Below are 21,625 nucleotides of genomic sequence, written 5' to 3'. Positions count from 1 at the left end.
AGTTTATTACCATCTCATAAGTACTTTTGGGGAAGAAATATTTTACTTTACCTTTGGTAGTCCTTTTCGCTGGTCTAAGAATTAAGTTGACATGAGACATTAACAGGAGAAAATTAACCTATACACAGGGAGTCCACATAAATAAGAGATTCTAAAGATAGTTGGACAAAATGAGGTATATTGTTATCCTGAACTAAGGAGGAATGGGAAGTAGGCTGGGATTTCAAAAGAAAGGAGGGTAATTCACAGGTAGGTAAAAATGAAAAAGTGTGGGGATCCCTGGGTGGCGCAGCGGTTTAGCGCCTGCCTTTGGCCCAGGGCGTGATCCTGGAGACCTGGGATCGGGTCCCACGTTGGGCTCCCGGTGCATGGAGCCTGCTTCTCCCTCTGCCTGTGTCTCTGCCTCTCTCTCTCTCTCTCTCTGTGTGACTATCATAAATAAATAAAAAATTTAAAAAAAAATAAAAAAAATGAAAAAGTGTAAATGTTTGGTAAACAAATGTTTACTGGGCCATACAGAAACAATGGAACATAGGAATTTTAACAGACTTTGCTAAATTCCTCCTTGTATACTAGAGCTAGTTTATATTGTGCTATACTTATCTATGGTAATATCTCCCTTTCTGGAACAGCTAATTTTTTCAGGCAGCTAGTGGGAATGTCAAAGGTTTTTCCTGAGTCTTCTGTTTCTTAAAAAATAATCAGCCTAAAATAATCCACATGCAAACTAAGAGACACATTCTGGGGTGGCAAATTTTGCTTCCCTGTAGTACCAATGCAAATGAATATGTGGATTTTGACTTAACAACAAAAGCTTAAGTGGAAGCCTACACTTAACTAGAAATGTGATGATATGAAAAATTATGAAATATTTTTAAAAAGTGAATTTATATTTAATAAATACCATAATTAGACTTGTAAATGAAAAAAATAATAAAATTAAGCAGGATAAGGTTTTTGATAATTTACAAGTTACCCTGAGGATTTTTGAGTACAGAGTCATTCTGTGTTCAATAGCTTTTTATAAACATCAAAATGATACTAAATCATAATTTGGAGGATACATATCAAGGGATTAGAATTTTACTAAGTAGTTAATCACTAAAATCCAAAAACCATATGGAGTTATAAGTAGTTGGAAGGAGAGACTCAAGCCTGAGAAAATTTTAAAAGCTGATGAGAAGGGTGGAAAGAAAGAAGCATGGAAGCCAAGAGTAAAGAGGGATTTTGGGGAGAGAGGAGAAATATCATTAATTATCATTAAATTGTTTGCTCTGTACTAGGTAATGTACCTTCTTTTTCATAACTGAAAATTTTCAGCAAAAACTGCATTGCTGCCTCTTAAATGCTTTATAGAGAAGATTTGTATTTTGGAGATGTGAAGATGTGTTGAGTTTTAAGATATATATTTGTAAGTCCACGGACGTTTCTTAGTTAGATATTCTTCCTTCCATAACCTCATGTGGATTTTGCCCAGTTAAAGTTTTAAAAATATGGCTATAAAATTCAGTTCTCCTTTAACCTGAACAGTATATCTATTATTTTTATATTGCTACTTTGCAAAAATACTACTATATTTTTGCTATATTCTTTTATTTTGTTGAGTGAAAATCATCATGAAATGATGATTTGAAAGGGATAATGAGGGATCCCTGGGTGGCGCAGCGGTTTGGCGCCTGCCTTTGGCCCAGGGCGCGATCCTGGAGACCCGGGATTGAATCCCATGTCAGGCTCCCAGTGCATGGAGCCTGCTTCTCCCTCTGCCTGTGTCTCTGCCTCTCTCTCTCTCTCTCTCTCACTGCGTGCCTATCATAAATAAATAAAAAAATAAATAAAAAAAAATGAAAGGGAAAATGAGGTTCATCAAATATAATATCAGCCTAGGTCAAGATCCCCTTTACTGATAGCGTGTACTTCACCCTCTGTTTAATTCCTGATATTTCACTGGATGGCTCTACTTGCTACAGACTGTTTCTATTCACTCTTCAATTTTTCTCAGTCTCTGCGGTGGTTTATATGGCTGCTGTGTTTATGTTGTCCTTTGTATGTCTGCAGATAATTCTAGCATTCTTGTCCTTTTAAAAATTAATCTATTTATTCTTTTTTTCAATCTGTGGATCCTATAATAAAGCACAATAATATGTAGATATGATCTGAAAAGCTCTACTATTCAGTGGTACTGTTTATCTGAATCTGAGTTGTATGCTTTTGATGGATATCTCTCTAGATTCCATTAACTTTGAGATCACACATTCTGAGATCCTGACTTGTAATTCACTGAAACTGTATCTTTGTAATTTTATATGCATAGAGTTCTGTTTGTCAGTTTATTTTCTGATGAAGTATGTTTGCCTAGTTAAATTTGTTAGGAAGTTACTTTACAAATATGTTTAATTTTAAGTTAAACTTCCTGTGACCTCTTGAACAGAATGCTTTTTAAATCAATTTTGTTATGATTGGGGAAAAAAGACTTTTTAGTTTTTGTCTCTTTTGGAAGTGTTTTTTACAAACTAATATGTAGACAGTAGATCACATGTGTCAAGGGCATTGTTAATCATGTAAAGAATCAAGTCTTACCAGGATATACTGATATCAACCATCAATCTTCTCAGCATGTCTAGTGAGCCTATAAATAATCTGGCTCCTACTAAGTTTTAGACTACTCTCCTTTTCACTTACTGCTTCAGCCACAATGACTCTGGAATGGCTTTCTTCTAGCTATTACTGATCCCCTGTATGCTTATCCTAGGAGCTTTGCAGATTGACTCCTTTGTCTTTCTTTTTTTTTAATTTACCTATTTTTTCTCCATTCCTTACCCCTCCCATTTTACAGAGACATAATTAACATAAAACACTCTGTGAGTAAAAGGTGTACAATGTATTGATTTGATACATTTATCTATTGCAAAATGATTACCGCCATAGCATTAGCTAATACCTCCATCATGCCACATAATTACCATTTCTTTTATGCAGTGAAAACATTTAAGATCTATTCTCTTAGCAACTTTCAACTATATAATATAGTATTATTGTAATTACTCTGCTATATATTAGATACCTAGAACTTACTCAACTTACAACTAGAAGACTGTATTTTTTTTATCAATGTCTTCCATCCCCCGCCTCCTGGTAACCACCATTCTAGTCTCTGTTTCTTGGAGTTCAGCTGTTATAGATTCCATATATAAGAGTATCCTACAGTATTTATCTTTCTCAATTTGTCTTATTTCACGTAACATTAGGCCCTCAAAGTCCAGCTTTGTTATCATGAATGGCAGCATGCCCTTCCTTCTCATGGCTGAATAATAATATTCCATCTTGTATGAATACCACATCTTCTTTATCCTTTCATCCACTGATGGTTATGTAGGTTGTTTCCATGTCTTAGCTATTGTAAATAATGCTGCTATGAACATGGGGGTATAGATATCTCATCCACATAGTATTTTTTTTTCCTTTTTGTATATTCCCAGAAGTGAAATTGCTGGATCATATGGTAGTTCTATTTTTAATTTTTTGAGGAATCTCCATACTGTTCCATAGTGACTGTGCCAATTAATAATTCCACCAACTGTATATAAGGGCTCTCTTTTCTCAACAACCATACAAATATTTTTACCTCTTGTCTTTTTGATGATAGCCATTCTAACCAATGTGAAATACTATCTCACTATGGTTTTGATTTGTGTTTCCCTAATGATTTTGAGGCCTTTCATGTACATGCTGGTCACATATATATTGTCTTTGGAAAAAATGCCTATTCAGATCCTTTGCCCATTTTTTAATCAAAACATTTTTTCTATCCAATTGTATGAATTCTTTATATTTTGAATATTAATCCTTTATCAAATATATGATATGAGTGGTGCCTGGGTGGCTTAATTGGTTAAGCATCTGCCTTCAGCTCTCGTCATGAGTTCAGGGTCCTGGGATTAAGCCCTGCTTTGGGTCTCCCTGCTCAGTAAAGAGTCTGCTTCTCTCTCTGCCTCTCCTCATCCCCACACCTGCTTGTACTCTCTGTCTCTCAAATAAGTAAATAAAATCTTTAAATATATATATATACATATATAGAAATATATATACATATAATATATAAAATGAAAATATTTTCTCCCACTTTGTAGGTTGCCTTTTCATTTTGTTGATGGCTGTGCAGAACATTTTAGTTTGCTGTAGTTTCACTTACTTATTTGTGCTTTTCTTGTCTTTGCCTTTGGTGTCAAAAGCAAAAACTAATTACCAAGACCAGTGTCATGGAGCTTATCTCTTATGTTTTCTTTTAGAAATTTGATGGCTTCAGCTCTTTTTAAAGACTATAATCCATATTGAGTTGAATTTTGTGTATGGTGTAAGATGGGGCCCAGTTTCTATCTTTTGCATGTGGCTTCCCAGATGATACCCACACCATTTATTGAATAAACTATCCTTTTTTCATTGTCTATTATTGGTTCCTTTGTTGGAAATTAATTGAACATATATCCATGGATTTATTTCTGGATACTCCTTGGTGTTTCATTGCTCTATGTGTCCATTTTTATGCCAGTACCATACTGTTTTGATCACTATAGCTTTGTAATATAGATTAAAGTAAAAAAGCATAATGCCTCCAGCTTTATTCTTTATTAAGATTGCTTTGGCTGTTTGAGATCTTTTGTGGTCTCATACAAAAAGGTCTGGATGTCTGTTTCCTTCCCCAGGTTAGGGAATATTTTTAGCCATTACTTCTCTGAATAAGCTTTCTGTCCCTTTTTCTTTCTTTTCTCCTTCTGGTACCCCTATCATGCATATAATGATGATGGTGTCCCAAAAGTCTATCATTCTTTGTCATTTTTTTTTTTAGTTTTTGCTCCTCTGATTGGATGAATTTCTCTGCTCTGTATTTATCAACCCTTTTTTCCTGCCTCATCTAGTCTGTTGTTGAACCCCTCTATTAAATTTTTAGATTTATTTATTGAATTATTTAGTTCTGTGATTTCTGTTTGGTAATTTTTTTGTATATATTTTTTTTATTGAAGTTCGATTTGGCAACATATAGCATATCACCCAGTGCTCATCCCATCAAATGCCCCCCTCAATGCCCATCACCCACTCACCCCAACCCCCCGCCCACCTCCCTTTCCACTACCCCTTGTTTGTTTCCCAGTGTTAGGAGTCTCTCATGTTCTGTTGCCCTCTCTGATATTTCCCACTCATTTTATCTCCTTTCCCCTTTATTCTCTTTCACTATTTTTTATATTCCCCAAATGAATGAGACCATATAATGTTTGTCCTTCTCTGATTGACTTACTTCACTCAGCATAATACCCTCCAGTTCCATCCACATCAAAGCAAATGGTTGGTATTTGTCGTTTCTAATGGCTGAGTAATATTCCATTGTATGTATAGACCACAGCTTCTTTATCCATTCATCTTTTGATGGACACCAAGGCTCCCACAGTTTGGCTATTGTGGACATTGCTGCTATAAACACTGGGATGCAGGTGTCTCGGCATTTCACTGCATCTGTATCTTTGGGGTAAATACCAAGTAGTGCAATTGCTGGGTTGTAGGGTAGTTCTATTTTTAACTCTTTGAGGAATGTCCACAGAGTTTTCCAGAGTGGCTGCACCAGTTCACATTCCCACCAACAGTGTAAGAGGGTTCCTCTTTATCCACATTCTCTCCAACATTTATTGTTTCCTGTCTTGTTAATTTTCCCCATTCTCACTGGTGTGAAGTGGTATCTCATTGAGGTTTTGATTTGTATTTCCCTGATGGCAAGTGATGCGGAGCATTTTCTCATGTGCTCATTGGCCATGTCCATGTCTTCTTTGGTGAAATTTCCGTTCATGTCTTTTGCCCATTTCATGATTGGATTGTTTGTTTCTTTGCTGTAGAGTTTAATAAGTTCTTTATAGATCTTGGAAACTAGCCCTTTATCTGATAGGTCATTTGCAGATATCTTCTCCCATTCTGTAGGTAGTCTTTTAATTTTGTTGACTGTTTCTTTTGCTGTGCAAAAACTTTTTATCTTGATTAAGTCCCAGTAGTTCATTTTTGCTTTTGTTTACCTTGCCTTCATAGATGTATCTTGCAATAAGTTGCTATGGCCAAATTCAAAAAAGGTGTTGCCTGTTTTCTCCTCTAGGATTTTGATGGATTCTTGTCTCACATTTAGATCTTTCATCCATTTTGAGTTTATCTTTGTGTATGGTGTAAGAGAATAGTCCAGTTTCATTCTCATGTGGATGTCCAATTTTCCCAGCATCATTTATTGAAGAGACTGTCCTTTTTGCAGTGTATAGTCTTCCCTGCTTTGTCGAATACTAGTTGACCATAGAGTTGAGGGTCCACTTCTGGATTCTCTATTCTGTTCCATTGATCTATGTATCCATTTTTCTGCCGGTACCACACTGTCTTGATGACCACAGCTTTGTAGTACAACCTGAAATCTGGCATTGTGATGCCCCCCGCTCTGGTTTTCTTTTTAAATATTCCCCTGGGTATTTGGAGTCTTTTCTGATCCCACACAAATCTTAAGATTATTTGATCCAACTCTCTGAAGAAAGTCCATGGTATTTTGATATGGATTGTATTGAATGTGTAAACTGCCCTGGGTGGCATTGACATTTTCACAATATTAATTCTTCCAATCCATGAGCATGGAATATTTTTCCATCTCTTTGTGTCTTCCTCAATTTCTTTCAGAAGTGTTCTGTAGTTTTTAGGGTATAGATCTTTTACCTCTTTGGTTAGGTTTATCCCTTGGTATCTATGCTTTTGGGTGCAATTGTAAATGGGATTGACTCCTTAATTTCTCTTTCTTCAGTCTCATTGTTAGTGTATAGAAATGCCACTGACTTCTGGGCATTGATTTTGTATCCTGCCACACTGCCGAATTGCTGTATAAGTTCTAGCAATCTTGGGGTGGAGTCTTTTGGGTTTTCTATGTACAGTATCATGTCATCTGCAGAGGGAGAGTTTGACTTCTTCTTTGCCAATTTGAATGCCTTTTATTTCTGTTGTCTGATTATGACGCTAGGACTTCTGGTACTATGTTGAATAGCAGTGGTGAGAGTGGACATCCCTGTCATGTTCCTGATCTTAGGGGAAAGGCTCCCAGTGTTTCCTCAGTGACAATAGTATTTTCTGTGGGCTCTTTGTAGATGGCTTTTAAGATGCTGAGGAATGTTCCCTCTATCCCTACACTTTGAAGAATTTTGATCAGGAATGGATGCTGTATTTTGTCAAATGCTTTCTCTGCATCTATTGAGAGGATCATATGGTTCTTGTTTTTTCTCTTGTTGATATGATCTATCACATTGATTGCTTTATGAGTGTTGAACCAGCCTTGCATCCCAGGGATACATCCCACTTGGTCATGGTGAATAATCTTCTTATGTACTGTTAGATCATATTGGTTAGTATCTTGTTGAGAAGTTTTGCATCCGTGTTCATCAGGGATATTGGTCTATAATTCTCCTTTTTGGTGGGGTCTTTGTCTGGTTTTGGAATTAAGGTGAATTAAGGTGATGCTGGCCTCATAAAATGAATTTGGGAGTATTCCATCTCTTTCTATCTTTCCGAACAGCTTTAGTAGAATAGGTGTTGTTTCTTCTTTGATTGAAGAAGAAAGATGTTTGATTGAATTCCCCTGGGAAGCCATCTGGCCCTGGACTTTTGTGTCTTGGGAGGTTTTTGATGACTGCTTCAATTTCCTCCCTGGTTATTGACCTGTTCAGGTTTTCTATTTCTTCCAGTTCCAGTTTTGGTAGTTTGTGGTTTTCCAGAAATGCGCCCATTTCTTCTAGATTGCCCAATTCATTGGTGTATAGCTGCTCATAATATGGTTTTAAAATTGTTTGTATTTCCTTGGTATTGGTTGTGATCTCTCATTTTTCATTCATCATTTATTAATTTGAGTCTTTTTTTCTTTTTAATAAGGCTGGCTAATGGTTTATCTATCTTATTTATTCTTTCAAAGAACCAACTACTGGTTTTGTTGATCTGTTCTCAGTTCCTCTCAGTTCTTCAGTCTCTATTTCATTGAGTTCTGCTCAAATATTTATTAACTCTCTTTTTCTACTTGGTGTAGGTTTTATTTGCTGTTCTTTCTCCAGGTCTTTAGGTGCAAGGTTAGCTTGTGTATTTGAGTTTTTTCCATTTTTTTGAGGGAGGCTTGTACTGCAATATATTTCCCTTTTAGGACTGCTTTTGCTATATCTCAAAGATGTTGAATGGTGGTATCTTCATTTTCATTAGTTTCCATGAATCTTTTTAATTCTTCTCTAATTTCCTGGTTGACCCTTTCTTTTTTAGCAGGATGCTCTTTAACATCCACATGTTTTTCTTCCAAATTTCTTCTTGTGATTGAGTTCAAGTTTCAAAGCATTATGGTCTGAAAATATGCAGGGGACAATCCCAATCTTTTGGTATCAGTTGAGACCTGATTTGTGACTCAGTATGTGGTCTATTCTGGAGAAGTTCCATGTGCACTTGAGAAGAATGTATATACAATTGCATTTGAATGGAAAGTTCTGTAAATATCTGTGAAATCCATCTGGTCCAGTGTATCATTTAAAGCTCTTGTTTCTTTGGAGATGTTGTGCTTAGAATATCTGTCATTTGCAGAAAGTGCCATTTTGAAGTTTCCTAGTATAGTGTATTATTATCTAAGTATGTCTTTACTTTGGTTATTGATTGATTGATATACTTGGCAGCTCCCACATTAGGGGCATAAACATTAATAATTGTTAGGTCCTCTTGTTGGATAGACCCTTTAAATATGATATAGTGTCCCTCTTCATCTCTTACTACAGTCTTTAGGATAAACTTTAATTTATCTGATATGAGGATTGCTACTCCTGCTTTATTTTGAGGACCATTTGAATGGTAAATTATTCTCCGAAGTTTCATTTTCAGGCTGTAGGTATCCTTAGGTCTAAAATGAGTCTCTTGTAGACAGCAAATAGATGGGTCTTGCTTCTTTATCCAGTCTGAAACCCTGGGTCTTTTGATGGGATCATTTAGCCCATTCATGTTCAGTGTTACTATTAAAAGATATGAATTTAGTGTCATCATGATACCTATTCAGTCCCTGTTTCTGTGGATTATTTCTTTGGGCTTCCTCTTTCTTTTACAGAGTCCCTCTTAATAATTATTGCAGAGCTGGTTCGGTGGTCTCATATTCTTTCAGTTTCTGCTTACCTGGAAGCTCTTTATCTCTCCTCCTTTTCTGAATGAGAACCTTGCTGGATAAAGTATTCTTGGCTGCATGTTCTTCTCATTTAGGACCCTGAATATATCCTGCCAGCCCTTTCTGGCCTGCCAGGTCTCTGTGAAGAGGTCTGCTGTTAATCTAATATTTCTCCCCATATAATATAGAGATGTCTTGTCTCTTGCTGCTTTAAGGATTTTCTCTTTATCTTTGGAATTTGCAAGTTTCACTATTAAATGTTGAGGTGTTGAATGGTTTTTATTGATTTTAGTGGGGGACCTCTCTATCTCCTGGATCTGAATGCCTTTTTCCCTCCCCATATTAGGGAATTTCTCAGCTATGATTTGTTCAAGTATGCTTTCTGGCCCTCTGTCCCTCTGGCATCTTCTGGAACCCCAGTTATACGTAGACTTTTCCTTCTGAGGTTGTCATTTATTTCCCTTAACCTTTCCTCGTGGTCTTTTAATTGTTTTTCACTTTTTTCCTCAGCTTCCTTCCTTGCCATCAACTTGTCTTCTATGTCACTCACTCTTTTTTTCTACCTCATTAACCCTTGCTGTTAGGACCTTCAGTTTGGATTGCATCTCATTTAATTGATTTTTAATTTCGGCCTGATTAGATCTAAATTCTGCAGTCATGAAGTCTCTTGAATCCTTTATGCTTTTTTCCAGAGCCACCAGTAGATTTATAATTGTGCTTCTGAACTGGCTTTCTGACATCGAATTGTAATCCAAATTCTGTAACTCTCTGGCAGAGAGTACTGTTTCTGATTTTTTCTTTTGTGGTGAGTTCTTCTTTCTAGTCATTTTGCTTAGTGCAGAGTATCTGCATGAGTGGGCTGTGTCAAGAATATCAACCACGACCTAAGTAAATTTCACCCTAGATGACTCTGCCAAGGTCAGAGACCAGAAATTGACAACAAAGTTCAGAATGAAATAAAACAAAAGGACCACTAAAGTGAACAACAAATTTTAAAACAAAGTAGTAAAAAACAAAAGGCCAGGAATCTTAAAGAAGATGAGAAAAAAAAATAGAAAAAGAAAAAAGAAAAAACTGGAAAGAAAAAAAGGGGAGACTGGGAGATGGTGATTATGAAGAAGTGTGGTAAAGGGAGAATGTAGTCTACCTGAGGGGTTCTAGAGGGTGATCCTCTTGTTTCTGAGTATATTAAGTTCTGTATGTTAGAGGATGCTCAGTCCCAAATTTATATAAACCAGAAATACTCGTAGAGGGCCCCAACATTGACCACCAAAACATAAATGAGATAAAAGAGGGGGGAAGAATAGGAATGAGGAATCACTGAATGGACCAGCACGGTATTACACTTGGTTCTGGGTGCATGCTGATCATGTTTTAGAAGGTATTAACTTCTGCCATTGTAGAACAAAATAAGGCAGAGAAAACAAAGAACACAAAACAACAACAACAAAAAACATGTATATCTCCCAAAATTAACTTGAGTATGTTGAAGGGAATCTAGAAGTGGAAAATATATCTAGAACCTGTAATTGTAGAAATATGTAAGTCAGTGGGAAAAGAAGAAAAAAAATGGAAATTTACAGTCTGATATAAAAACGAGTTGTACCAGAAAAAGGAAGGAAAAAAAAGGGGGGGGGGGTTCTACCCTCTGGATCTATATACTGTAATTCCCTTGACTTCTGGAGCCCCCAGTGCTGCTTGGTCAAGAACTTGCTCTTTCCCTGTCCTTCCAGCTGGTTTTCTGGGGGAGGGGCCTGCTGTGCTGATTCTCAGGTGCAGAGCTCAGGAGGAGGTGTGTATTCCATGAGGCCTCTGTTCCCTGGGGCCCCCGCTCCATCCCTGGCACAGGGTGACACCAGGAGGAATAACACTACTGGCAGCGGCCAGCTCTCCAGCTCTGGAGTCCGCACCCCCAGTAACCACCCGCAGCTCCCAGTCCACACTGGCCTAGATGTTCCTGAGGGACGGGGGGTGCTGATCTGCACAGTTTGGGGTGCCCGGGGGCAGGAGAGTCCTCGCTGTCCTGTGTCCCAGGGGGAGCGCAGGATCCCAGCTGTGTCCCCTGGGGCCCGGGGCCTGCGCTGCTGGGATCGTGCTCCCGGCCCGCGGCTCCCGAAGGCAGCAGGGCGCAGCCCCCTCCGCCCGGAGCCCCCGCCTGACCCCCGGCTTCTCCCCGAGGCCCCGCCGGGCGCTCCAGCCCTTTCCCGAGCTCGCCGCGGGGTGTGGGGCGCTCTCCCCGGGGCACCTCCTCTGTTAGTGACCCCGGGAGCCGGGAGGCCCCACCGCCCCTCCTGTGATCCTGCCCGAGTTCCCTGCTCAGCCCCTTTCCCTCCGGGAAGAATCCGGTGCAGATTTTTAAAGCTCCCGCCTCTCCGGGGCTGGGCTCTCCGGTCTGGAGGGTCTCCCCACCCCACCCCCGCCTTAGCCCGGCTCCTCGCGGGGCCCCTCCCCCCTTGATTCTTTTTTATTTTTTTCCTTGTTTCCTTTTTTTTTTTTTTTTTTTTTTACCTTATTAGAAGCGCAAACCCTTCTCCCTGTAGCGTTCCAGCTATTCTCTCTTTAAATCTCAGGTCGAATTCGTAGGTTTTCAGGATGTTTTGAAAGTTATTTAGGTAAGTTGGTGGGGCTGGGCGAGTTGGGGATCCTACTCCTCCACTATCTTCTGTTTGGTGATTTTTAATGTTTTTTATCTCTTTGTTGGAATTCTCATGCATTCTTCTTCTGACCTTGGTGAGCATCTTTATGACCATGATTTTGATTCTCTTTGATTCTATTTCAGTAAGTAAGGTCTATTTGTGTAATTTTATTTTGTTCTTTTGTTTGGAACATATTCCTATGTTTCTTCATTGTCCTTGATTTTTTTGTGTTGGTTTCTGTGTATTAAATGAAACTGCCACCTCTCCCAATCTTGAGGAAGTGGTTTTCTGTAGGAGAGAAACCTTGTCAATCAGCACAGCTCTGATTTTCCCTCAAACCATTATGATTGTCTAAGCCTTCTTCTTTGATCTTATTGACTCTCAGTAGTTTTACAGTGTGCCAAGAGCTGACTGTGACCTAAAAGGGTGGATTGCACTCAGTGCCTATGCAGGTCAACTGGAAGCTGGATGATACTCAGGAAACAGCTAGTAAAGTGTGTTGTTAGATCTCTTCCTGAGGGAATCTGAAAGGTGAGTATTTTTTGCTTTCTCCCACTGTTCTGGACTTGGGTGTATAGCTCTTTGTGTGTGGGGTATGCTACTGGGCCCATTAGGAACTTCTTTGTTTGGTACAGTCCTGTGGGACTACTGAACAGAAGCCCTATTGGCTATCAGAGCCAGACCATTTGGGGACTCTTGCTTTGGGTATCATATGCTAAAGCTGGGTGCAGAGTATGTATATAATCTTCTTCCAGGGAGATACTGGTGACTTGGGGCAGGAAGAAGAGGAGAAAGAGTGAAGGAGATGTCTACCAACTTCCCTGTTCTCAGCTGAGGCTCATAGTCAGCCTCTAGATGCATGCTAAAGTAGAAGCCTGACCTTCCGGTAACAGCTTATAAACTATGTAGATAAGACCTTATTTAGGGAAAGACTGGAAATTGGGCATTTTTTTGCCTGCTCCCTCTTCACTGATCCCAGGGGGTGACAGATTCAGAGACTGTTTGTTCCTGTTAGCTACTTTATTTACTATGGTTTTATGGGTCTCATGGATATAAGCCTCAATGGCTTTCACATGTAACCACCATTTTAATCAAGATATATAGCATTTCCTTCATGCCAAAACATTCTTTATGTTCCTTTGCAGGCTTTTCTGCTTGTTTGCTCCAAGTATGGGAAACCTCTGATACTTGACATTGTAAAGATTTAGTTTCATGATCTCTAGCTTGTATTGTTTCTTTTCTGAAGGTGATAGTTATCCTTGTTCTGATATATACAATGTACTGTTTTTCCTTTGATCTCAGATATTCTCTTATATTGTTTATAATTATTATTATGAACCTTGGTGATATTTAATGTTTGTCTTGCTTTACATTTGTTGAACTTTTTAGGCTTTGATATTTATATTTTGTGAAAATTAGAAAAATTCAGCTTTATTTATTCAAATATTTTTATACTCTTCTTTTTTTTAAAGATTTTATTTGTTTATTCATGAGAGACACAGAAAGAGAGGGAGAGAGAGAGAGAGAGGCAGAGACACAGGCAGAGGGACAAGCAGGCTCCATGCAGGGAACCTGACTTGGGAGTCGATCCTGGGACTCCAGGCAGCCAAAGGCAGACATTTAACCACTAAGCCACCCAGGTGTCCCTCTACCCTACTTTTCCACCTGAGATTATACTTATGCATATGTTAGATTGCTCTAGATGTTACTGGAACTCTGTTATTTTTCATCATTTTTTTTTTTTCTCTTTGGCCTTTATTTGAATGACTTTCATTGGCCTGCCCAAAAGAGATCTCTTCTTTTGCAGTAATCTTTGTATTGAACTTGCTTATAATTTCTTGAGTTCTTTTATATAATAGTTTATATTTTATAGTTTTTAAATCAAAATTAGGCAAAAAATTGACTATTAATTATTTAAATTTTGTCTCCTTTTTTTTTTCTTGGACTCATCATTATCCTTACATTTTCTTTAAATCCTTAATATACTTCTTTTTTTAAATTATTTATTTATTCATGAGAGATAGATAGAGGCAGAGACACAGGCAGAGGGAGAAGCAGAAGTATCACAATACTGTTTTGGCTGTTTCCAAATGTGTGCAAAGAGTAGTTTAATATTTTTTGGTTCTTTACTTCTGTAGAACTAGTCTATTACCAGTTGCTAGCTATTTACTTTATTTTTATTGAATTAATGTTCATATAAAAACTTTGAAGTTTTAATGTTTTATGTATTTTTATCATAAATCAAATATTAGGTTTATAATTAATTTTTGTTTCAGTTATAACTCATCGTCACCAAAATGTACACATTATCTGTAGGAAAACTGTGCTTAAGTGTACTCAATTTATTGCAGAGAAAATAATTATAGATAATTTGGCTATTGAAAACTGCCATCTTTTAAATACCTGTTATAACTCTTCCAGTAGGTAAGTGATAAGTAAGTGATAATCCTTTGACCTAAATACTTTTCTTTTTTAAAAAAAGTTTTATTTATTCATGACAGACACAGAGAGAGAGGCAGAGACATAGGCAGAGGGAGAAGTAGGCTCCTTGTGGGGAGCCCAATGTGGGACTTGATCCCAGGATCCCAGGATAACACCCTGACCTAAAGGCAGATGCTCAACTACTGAGCCACCCAGGTATCCCTAAAATACTTTCAATGTTTAAATTTTATTGCAATTAGAATTTTTGAAAAAACAGTAAAAATAGATATTTTCAAGTGGCAGTAAATTATATTAATAATAATAAATATTTCACATAAATGCATAAATGAATTTAATATTTATGTTTGGGTTTTCTAAAGCATATCACTACAATCTGTGCAAAATGGTACAGTAATGTTCATCCTTTTATAAATATCTTTAAAAAATCACTCTGGTAATTTAGAGAGAAATGGGTCATTTCAATAATGGTATTTTAGAAAATATAGAAACATCTCTAATGAAATATAATTTGTTTTTAATTGTTATAGTTAGTTTTTATATAATATGGATATTCTATATAAAGACAGCTTTATAATTTGAAAGTCAACTTGCTGTTCTACTCAGCTTTTTAGTGACTGAAGTTTAATCTTTAAAAAGGAAAGACGTGAACACAGGCCACTATTTAAGAAGAATAACAAAAAATTCTCAGTGTGAAGATTCAGTTTGTGATTCTCAGAATGTTAGCTTACTTCTGGAAAGAAGATGACCCTTACTAGGAAGAATCTTAGAAGTTAATACTCCAAAAGAGAGGGTGCTGTTGGATAAGGGACATATTAGTCCTCCCATTAGTAAAAAAAGAAGTGATAATGGGCTAGCTTTTTTAAATCCCATTAAAATAAGATGCTTAGGGAAAAAGCACTGCTGATCTTTTAAGTTTCAACAAAACATAGAAAAGCAAGGCATCATTAATGTAAACAGAAAGTAATAATAAATTAAGGAAGATTAAACAGGAAGCTGCCTCTAAATTGAGAGAAAGAATCATACCAATACAACACCAAATGGATCTTATTCATCAAAGAAATTTTGAAATTTGCTCTCAAGAAAATTAGATAACCCTATAAAAATGCAAAGATAGGTTTAATCAGTATTATAAAGTTAAGACCACTAACCAAAAAGGAACAAGTCTGCCACAACTGTAGTGATAAAGTTAGGGATTTATTGAAGTAATTTTATTAGAAAGAGATGATAATGGTATAATTAGCATGTTCAACAATTTGTAGCCACGTTTATCTTAATTTTATTACGATAAAATTTTGCTAGCTTTTATAATATAAAGTAAATAGATCTATTACATATTTTGCTATATTCAACTTTTCTAATATGCTGGGTTGTTAACTTGGAATCTCCACTGTCTACTCCTGTCACCAAAACTTTATTACTTTGTTAGGTGCTTGATTGGCAAAGACCTCTTCATTCAGAAGTCTTCCCTGTCCCCTGAATCTAAATCTGAGTCTTCCTTTGGAGACTGAGTTATCTTATCTGAGTTTATTAAGTACTTATTATGTGATTAATTTCATCTTATTTATCTTCCTTATTTTATTGTACATCTCATGCCCTCAGGATCTGTATCTGTATTTGTTTGTCACTGTTTGTCAACATCTAGTGCAGTAACTTGTGTTGAAAGAATGACCATAATTTGTTGTTGGATGAAATAAGGGAATTAGCTAAGAAAGGGCACACCCACTGACCAATATTTTTTTTCCCTTATATTAAAAAGTATTTTCCCAACCTCTTCAGTTTCACAATGGAATCATGTATAAAATAAAATAATTGAATAGTAAACTATGTTGTTACTAATAATATGTTTTTTTTCTAATAAATAACCATTCCTTTAAAGTCTGTCAGGTCTAATAAACAATTTTTTGACTATCCATTCACCATTTACTGTTACTAATTTGCTTATAATCACCCATTATATTTTACATAGCACTTTCTTGAAAGGATATGGGAAGTATATTAAAATAACTCCTATTTATTGAGCTTCTATCATGTACTTTCTAGACTTCTATATAATAATTACTTAATTTTTATAATCACCCTAGAAAGTATATAGATGTGGTATCTGTTTCATAGATGATGAAAATGAGACTGTTTAAAACATTTATCCAGCTGGTAAGTAGCACAGTCTATATTATAATCCAAATCTACCTTATACCAAAGCTCCTGCATACTCTTTCTACTCTTCTAGAATATTGAACTAATTTTTTTATTCTAAAAATTTTAGAGTGTGCATCTGAAGCCACAAAATAGTAGGAAAATGTCAAATACCATGTGCTATTTATACAGTGGATAAAAATGCTTTGCATTACATTAAAGTCGTAACTTTAAAGCAGCATGACATTTTAAATTGTTTGACTAGCTGGCTTCTTTAAAGAGCTACTTCACTACAGTGGAGGAAACTCTTCCATTCACATGTGTCAAACATCTTAGGTGGTATAAGAGTTTCACATGTGTCAAACATCTTAGGTGGTATAAGAGTATATGGTATTTCAAGATATTAACATTATCATATCATAGCTGAAAGAACTTATGAATGATTCTTCTAAGCTTCTGTCTTGCATTATAAAATTGTTTAAATTATTCCGTATAAATGGGTCAACAGCTGTCTTTAAAGCTCCTATAGGACATACCAATATTTCATTTATTCTTCAACCATCCAACCAAAATTTCTGCTAGTCTAATTTAAATCTTTAATTTAACCCTTTTTTATTATCTATATGTAGTAGAAGTCACCAGCATCTCCATGTGTGTTTAAGTCATCCTTCTTCCCTCTTCTCTAGCTAATATTACTTAAGGTAAGACAAAGACTGTACATCACTTTCAGGATGGTTTGTCAAGTTTCTCTATTAAAATTCACATCATTATAAATTATTCAAGTCTCAATAGTAACCCCTAAAGTAAGTATATGTTAATAGTTTTTATGGTAACATATTGAATTCAAATAGCTAAATAGTACTACCTACGTAGAGAAAAAATTAATTACAATAAAATTTACTATACAAAAAAAAATCTACTATACAATTGTTTGATTTTCACCAGATTCCATTGTAAAACTGAAGCTATGAGAAACATTTAGCTCTTGAAATTATAAAAGTTTGAAAATCTATAAAAAATATCCAAAAAATAAATTATATACTAAACAGGGATCCCTGGGTGGCGCAGCGGTTTGGCGCTTGCCTTTGGCCCAGGGCGCGATCCTGGAGACCCGGGATCGAATCCCACATCGGGCTTCCGGTGCATGGCGCCTGCTTCTTCTTCTGCCTGTGTCTCTGCCTCTCTCTCTCTCTCTCTCTCTCTCTGTGTGACTATCATAAATAAATAAAAATTTTAAAAATTAAAAAAAATTATATACTAAACAGAAAACTAATGTTTATGCCAAAGTAGCAACATTTTTTTATTTTTTTATTTATTTTTATTTTTTTAACAACATTTTTTTAATGCAGGAAAAACATGGAGATAAAATTACAGTACTAGTGATTCCATACATGCTTTAACACTGATACTCTTCCCATTTTAGTAGTAGCATGAAATTATTTAATGAGTCCAATGTAACAGTCTGATTGCTTGTGTAAACACTATTCAATTAGTTATTCATAATTATTAGGTTCTCTATTTTTACTCACTATGGATGTAGGAAGTCAGGTTTTTAAAAAGTCATATATATATATATATATATATATATATATATATATATTTTAGAGAGGGAGGCAGGCAGAGGGTGAAGGAAAGAGAATCTTAAGTAGTCTCCATGCCCAGCATGGAGCCTGATGTGGGGCTCAGTCTCACAACCCCAAGGCCCCAGCTGAAATCAAGAGTCAGACAGAGCCACCCAGGTGCCTCCAAAATCATATTTTTTTAATAGCAAAGTTCAGGCTTTGGAAGGTGACTATTACTGGTAGATATTCCAACAAACATTTTTAATAAGATAGATTAGATATTCTATTTTTATTTACTTTTAAAAAATAGCAAATTAAATCTGAAAATGAAAAATTTTAAAAAGTGATTATCAATTCATTCTGATTTTAACCTTAGGGTTTTTTTCTAGACTATTTATGCATGCATATTAATATTAGTTCAGTTTTCAAATACAGTCTTCATTGTATATTATTTATGAACAATTAGATCATATGTAGATTTATGTTGAAGACAAAATTTTAGTTTTTCAAGAGCCCTTCCAAAGATGTTGAAATAATATAAAATAATAGGTCCTTGTTATTGTTGTTAGTACGAGTTTCACTGTTGTGTTCATTTCATGTCTTGTGTCCAAAGTACATTTCTGAATATTGACTTCTCATTTGCCATTTCTGGATAATGATCCTGAGTGGTATAACATAAGAGAATTGGGAAACTTTGCTTTTAATCCTAGTTTGGTCTATAACAGAACTAAGCTGGACAATTTACTTAACAGTATGTGGTTGGTTTCCAATCAACTAAATTAGATTGATCTAGTCAACTTCTCAGTTTCCTTAATTCCTAGAATTCTTTGACATGCCTGTTGATTTGTTGCTGTGGTAAGTCATTCATTATTTCTTTGAGCAAAAATTAACGATCATTTAGAGATGAAAAAGGCTATTTCAGACTCCCCAGTGGTTAGGAAATACACTGAGAAGATTATATATTTATTTCATTCTTTTCAATATGCTGTTTAATAATGTACAATAGTAATAAAGAATGAACTATGTATTTCTATATATGAATGTAAATATTGAACTGTCACATGTTAAATATTATAAAAAATAAATTCTAACAACATAAATCTCAAAATTCTGGAATTAATATTTGAAAACCCAACTGATTCTTTGTCATAAATCAAAATTTGACCCACACTTATCTGTCTATTCAGACCAAGATCAATTTCATTTTTTCTATTATTTCACATTTGCACATACTTTTAAAAAGTTTTTTTTAAAACTCTGTCATTTAAAATAAAAGTTTACTCTTTATAGCTGATTCATTATTGGCATTTTAATTTCTGATAAGGTAAATTCTTAGAAGAAAAAATAACAATTTTGTGTTTCTTATAAGTAGCCATGAAGATTAATTACACTTTATGACAGATCTGTGAAATAGAAATATTGTCATCACTTTTTCTGAAATACTATCCTCTCTAGAGCACAAAGCTAAAACTGTCTTGGAGAGTTAAATAGACTTCTTTAAAATGTAGACCAAGAATTTAAAAATAATCTGTAATCATTACATACACAGAGGAAATTTTTAAGAGTCTAAGTTAATAACATGCAACTAAATGTTATGGTAAAATCTCAACATTTGTTTTTAAATTCCTGCAAGATGATCAATGTGTGGTTAAAATTGAATTTTTCTGACTTGCAACACTTAATCATACAGAGTTCATAAATAGAGATTAGAACAAGGATTCATACTGTTGACTTGGGGACTGGTCAAGGCTAGTCCATTGTATAAAATTTATAGAGGTATTTTAAATCTATCTATAAATGGAAAAATATCTTAAGTGTTCAGATATTCCTCTCATTTTTTTCTTTTTTTCTTTCTTTTTTTTTTTTTTTTTTTTTGGTTTATGGACATCACAGCATTTGGGAATAAATTATTTTCATAGCACTATCTTTTTGCTGTATTTTTTCTGATTTATATTTCTAATGAAAATTAAATTCCTTTTAATTTTCAGTGTCACTATTCTTGTCAACTTATTATGAAAATATGTGCATCTTCTATCATACTTCCTTTTTTCAAACTTATCTCTTATTCTCAATCTAACTTTGCAAGATTACTCATCCAAAATCTAGTGCCTTATATGTAAGCCCTCCTTTTTAAAGGCCTTCATTGATCCTCCACTGTCCATTGTACATTGATCATATACCTACTTAAATTAGACCCTTTTGCATGTAGAACACAGGATCTAGATCCAGGTCATTGTTCTGTCCTTTTATACTTAGTTTCTATCTAGTACACTCCATACTCAGGTTCTTTTCCTCTCTATACAATTATTCTACTGTATCCAACTGTCTTTTACTTATTACCTGGACATACTGTAATTAATCTATTGTGTTTTTTTTTTTTTTTTTGCCAAAATTGCTTAAATGCTTTACCTTTATCATTTTTAAGCTTTCCTTATGTAATTTATTAGTTGATTCATTTAATTTTTTACCATCTCTATGCAGTGTAGGTACTGTTGTTCTCTGGTTTACAGTGAAGGGTACTGTGACAAAGAAGAATTAGGGAACTTTTCAAGGTTAAACAGAAGATTAGAACTGGGGTAGAATTCTGACATTTTTACTTAAGTCTGACATCTTAACTGGTTTATTACAAGATCTACTTATCCCTGTACCTTTCTCCTTTTCTCTCTCTGCCTCTTGTTCCACCTTCCTTTTACCCTGTTTTCCTTTTTGGTCTTTTCTCATTCTTTCTGGAATAATACAAGTTTCTAATTTTGTAGTGTTCTGGCTAGAGATGTAAAATGAAATTTGCTTCAATAACATCTTCTATTCTGAGCTACCATCTTCTGAGTTAGTATAGTCATGCCTGGGATCACCCCTCTCTGCTGGCATTTGTAGAGCTGTTGGCATCTCCATTTGACCCCACTTTCCATGCATGATTCTTCTTTATGACCACAAGGACCCAGCAGTGTATGCTGGCTTCTTTTTTCTTTTTAATCCTTCTCACAATGGGGGAAATTTTATGGCCCTTCTACAACTCATTGGCATTCTGGGAGTGCCAGTGGGGCTTTTCCATACCAATCTCTTTACAGAGCTTTTTGAATTCTATTTGACTTTGACATGGAATTTTGGGGGAACTTTCTAGACCTTGATAGGACAAGCAAGGGAAGAGAGCAATTATGTCTTCTATTCTAGATCCCATTGTAAACCTCTAATTTTTCCATCTCTACCTTATAAATTCTTATCATTTCTCTGTTGGCAACTCTGAAGTTCATATGATTTTTCATCCCTCTGTCTAAAGCCTAAATCGCCATTTTTACATAATTGTTGGTTTTAATGTTTAAAAGTCAAGAACTTGATGTCTTGAATTTTGATTCTGTTGTCCCTTGGAGTACCAAATTTCTTCAGAAAGCTGGGCCCTTCACAGGACAAAAAGAAAGTGAGGATGAAAAGCAATTCTATTAAAAGATTTTGATGTCATTCCCTAACAGTGGCATCAAATTGGAGGTAAAAAATAATGTTGTTGAGAATGAGCCAGTATACTGGTAAGGAGCCAGTATAGTGAAAATTTTGTTTTATTGTGATAAGATAAACAGGAAGGCATTTAATATTTTTGACAGGAGTAATATGACAGGAGTGTTATATGGAGAAATTTTGTTCTGTTAGCCTGGGGTATGATAAAACGAAGGAGGAAGACT

At 35.5% G+C, this 21,625-nt stretch overlaps 1 protein-coding gene across 31 annotated transcripts in view; it reads left to right on the top strand.

Annotated features, from left to right (window-relative positions):
* STPG2 (sperm tail PG-rich repeat containing 2) overlaps window positions 1-21,625 on the top strand; it is a 523,536-nt gene that overhangs the window by 433,878 nt on the left and 68,033 nt on the right. For 3 of the 31 annotated variants that reach the window (XR_013371274.1, XR_013371273.1, XM_077882956.1), the window contains one exon: window positions 12,200-12,345. The exons of 18 other annotated variants lie outside the window; for them this stretch is intronic. Coding sequence is in view for 1 of the 13 variants with exons in the window: in XM_077882956.1 (XP_077739082.1) it covers window positions 12,200-12,202 (3 nt within the window). In the remaining 12 variants the exon portion in view is untranslated. Of the gene's footprint in view, window positions 1-12,199; window positions 12,346-12,569; window positions 12,701-14,315; window positions 14,452-21,625 lie in introns of those variants that run through there. 10 more of the 31 variants (XR_013371279.1, XR_013371278.1, XR_013371284.1 and 7 more) reach the window with 8 other exon arrangements.

Source organism: Canis aureus, chromosome 33, assembly GCF_053574225.1.
Source record: "Canis aureus isolate CA01 chromosome 33, VMU_Caureus_v.1.0, whole genome shotgun sequence".
Lineage (NCBI taxonomy): Eukaryota > Metazoa > Chordata > Mammalia > Carnivora > Canidae > Canis > Canis aureus.
The sequence above is the reverse complement of the archived record's forward strand: the minus strand, read 5'-3'. Positions and strand labels throughout refer to the sequence as shown.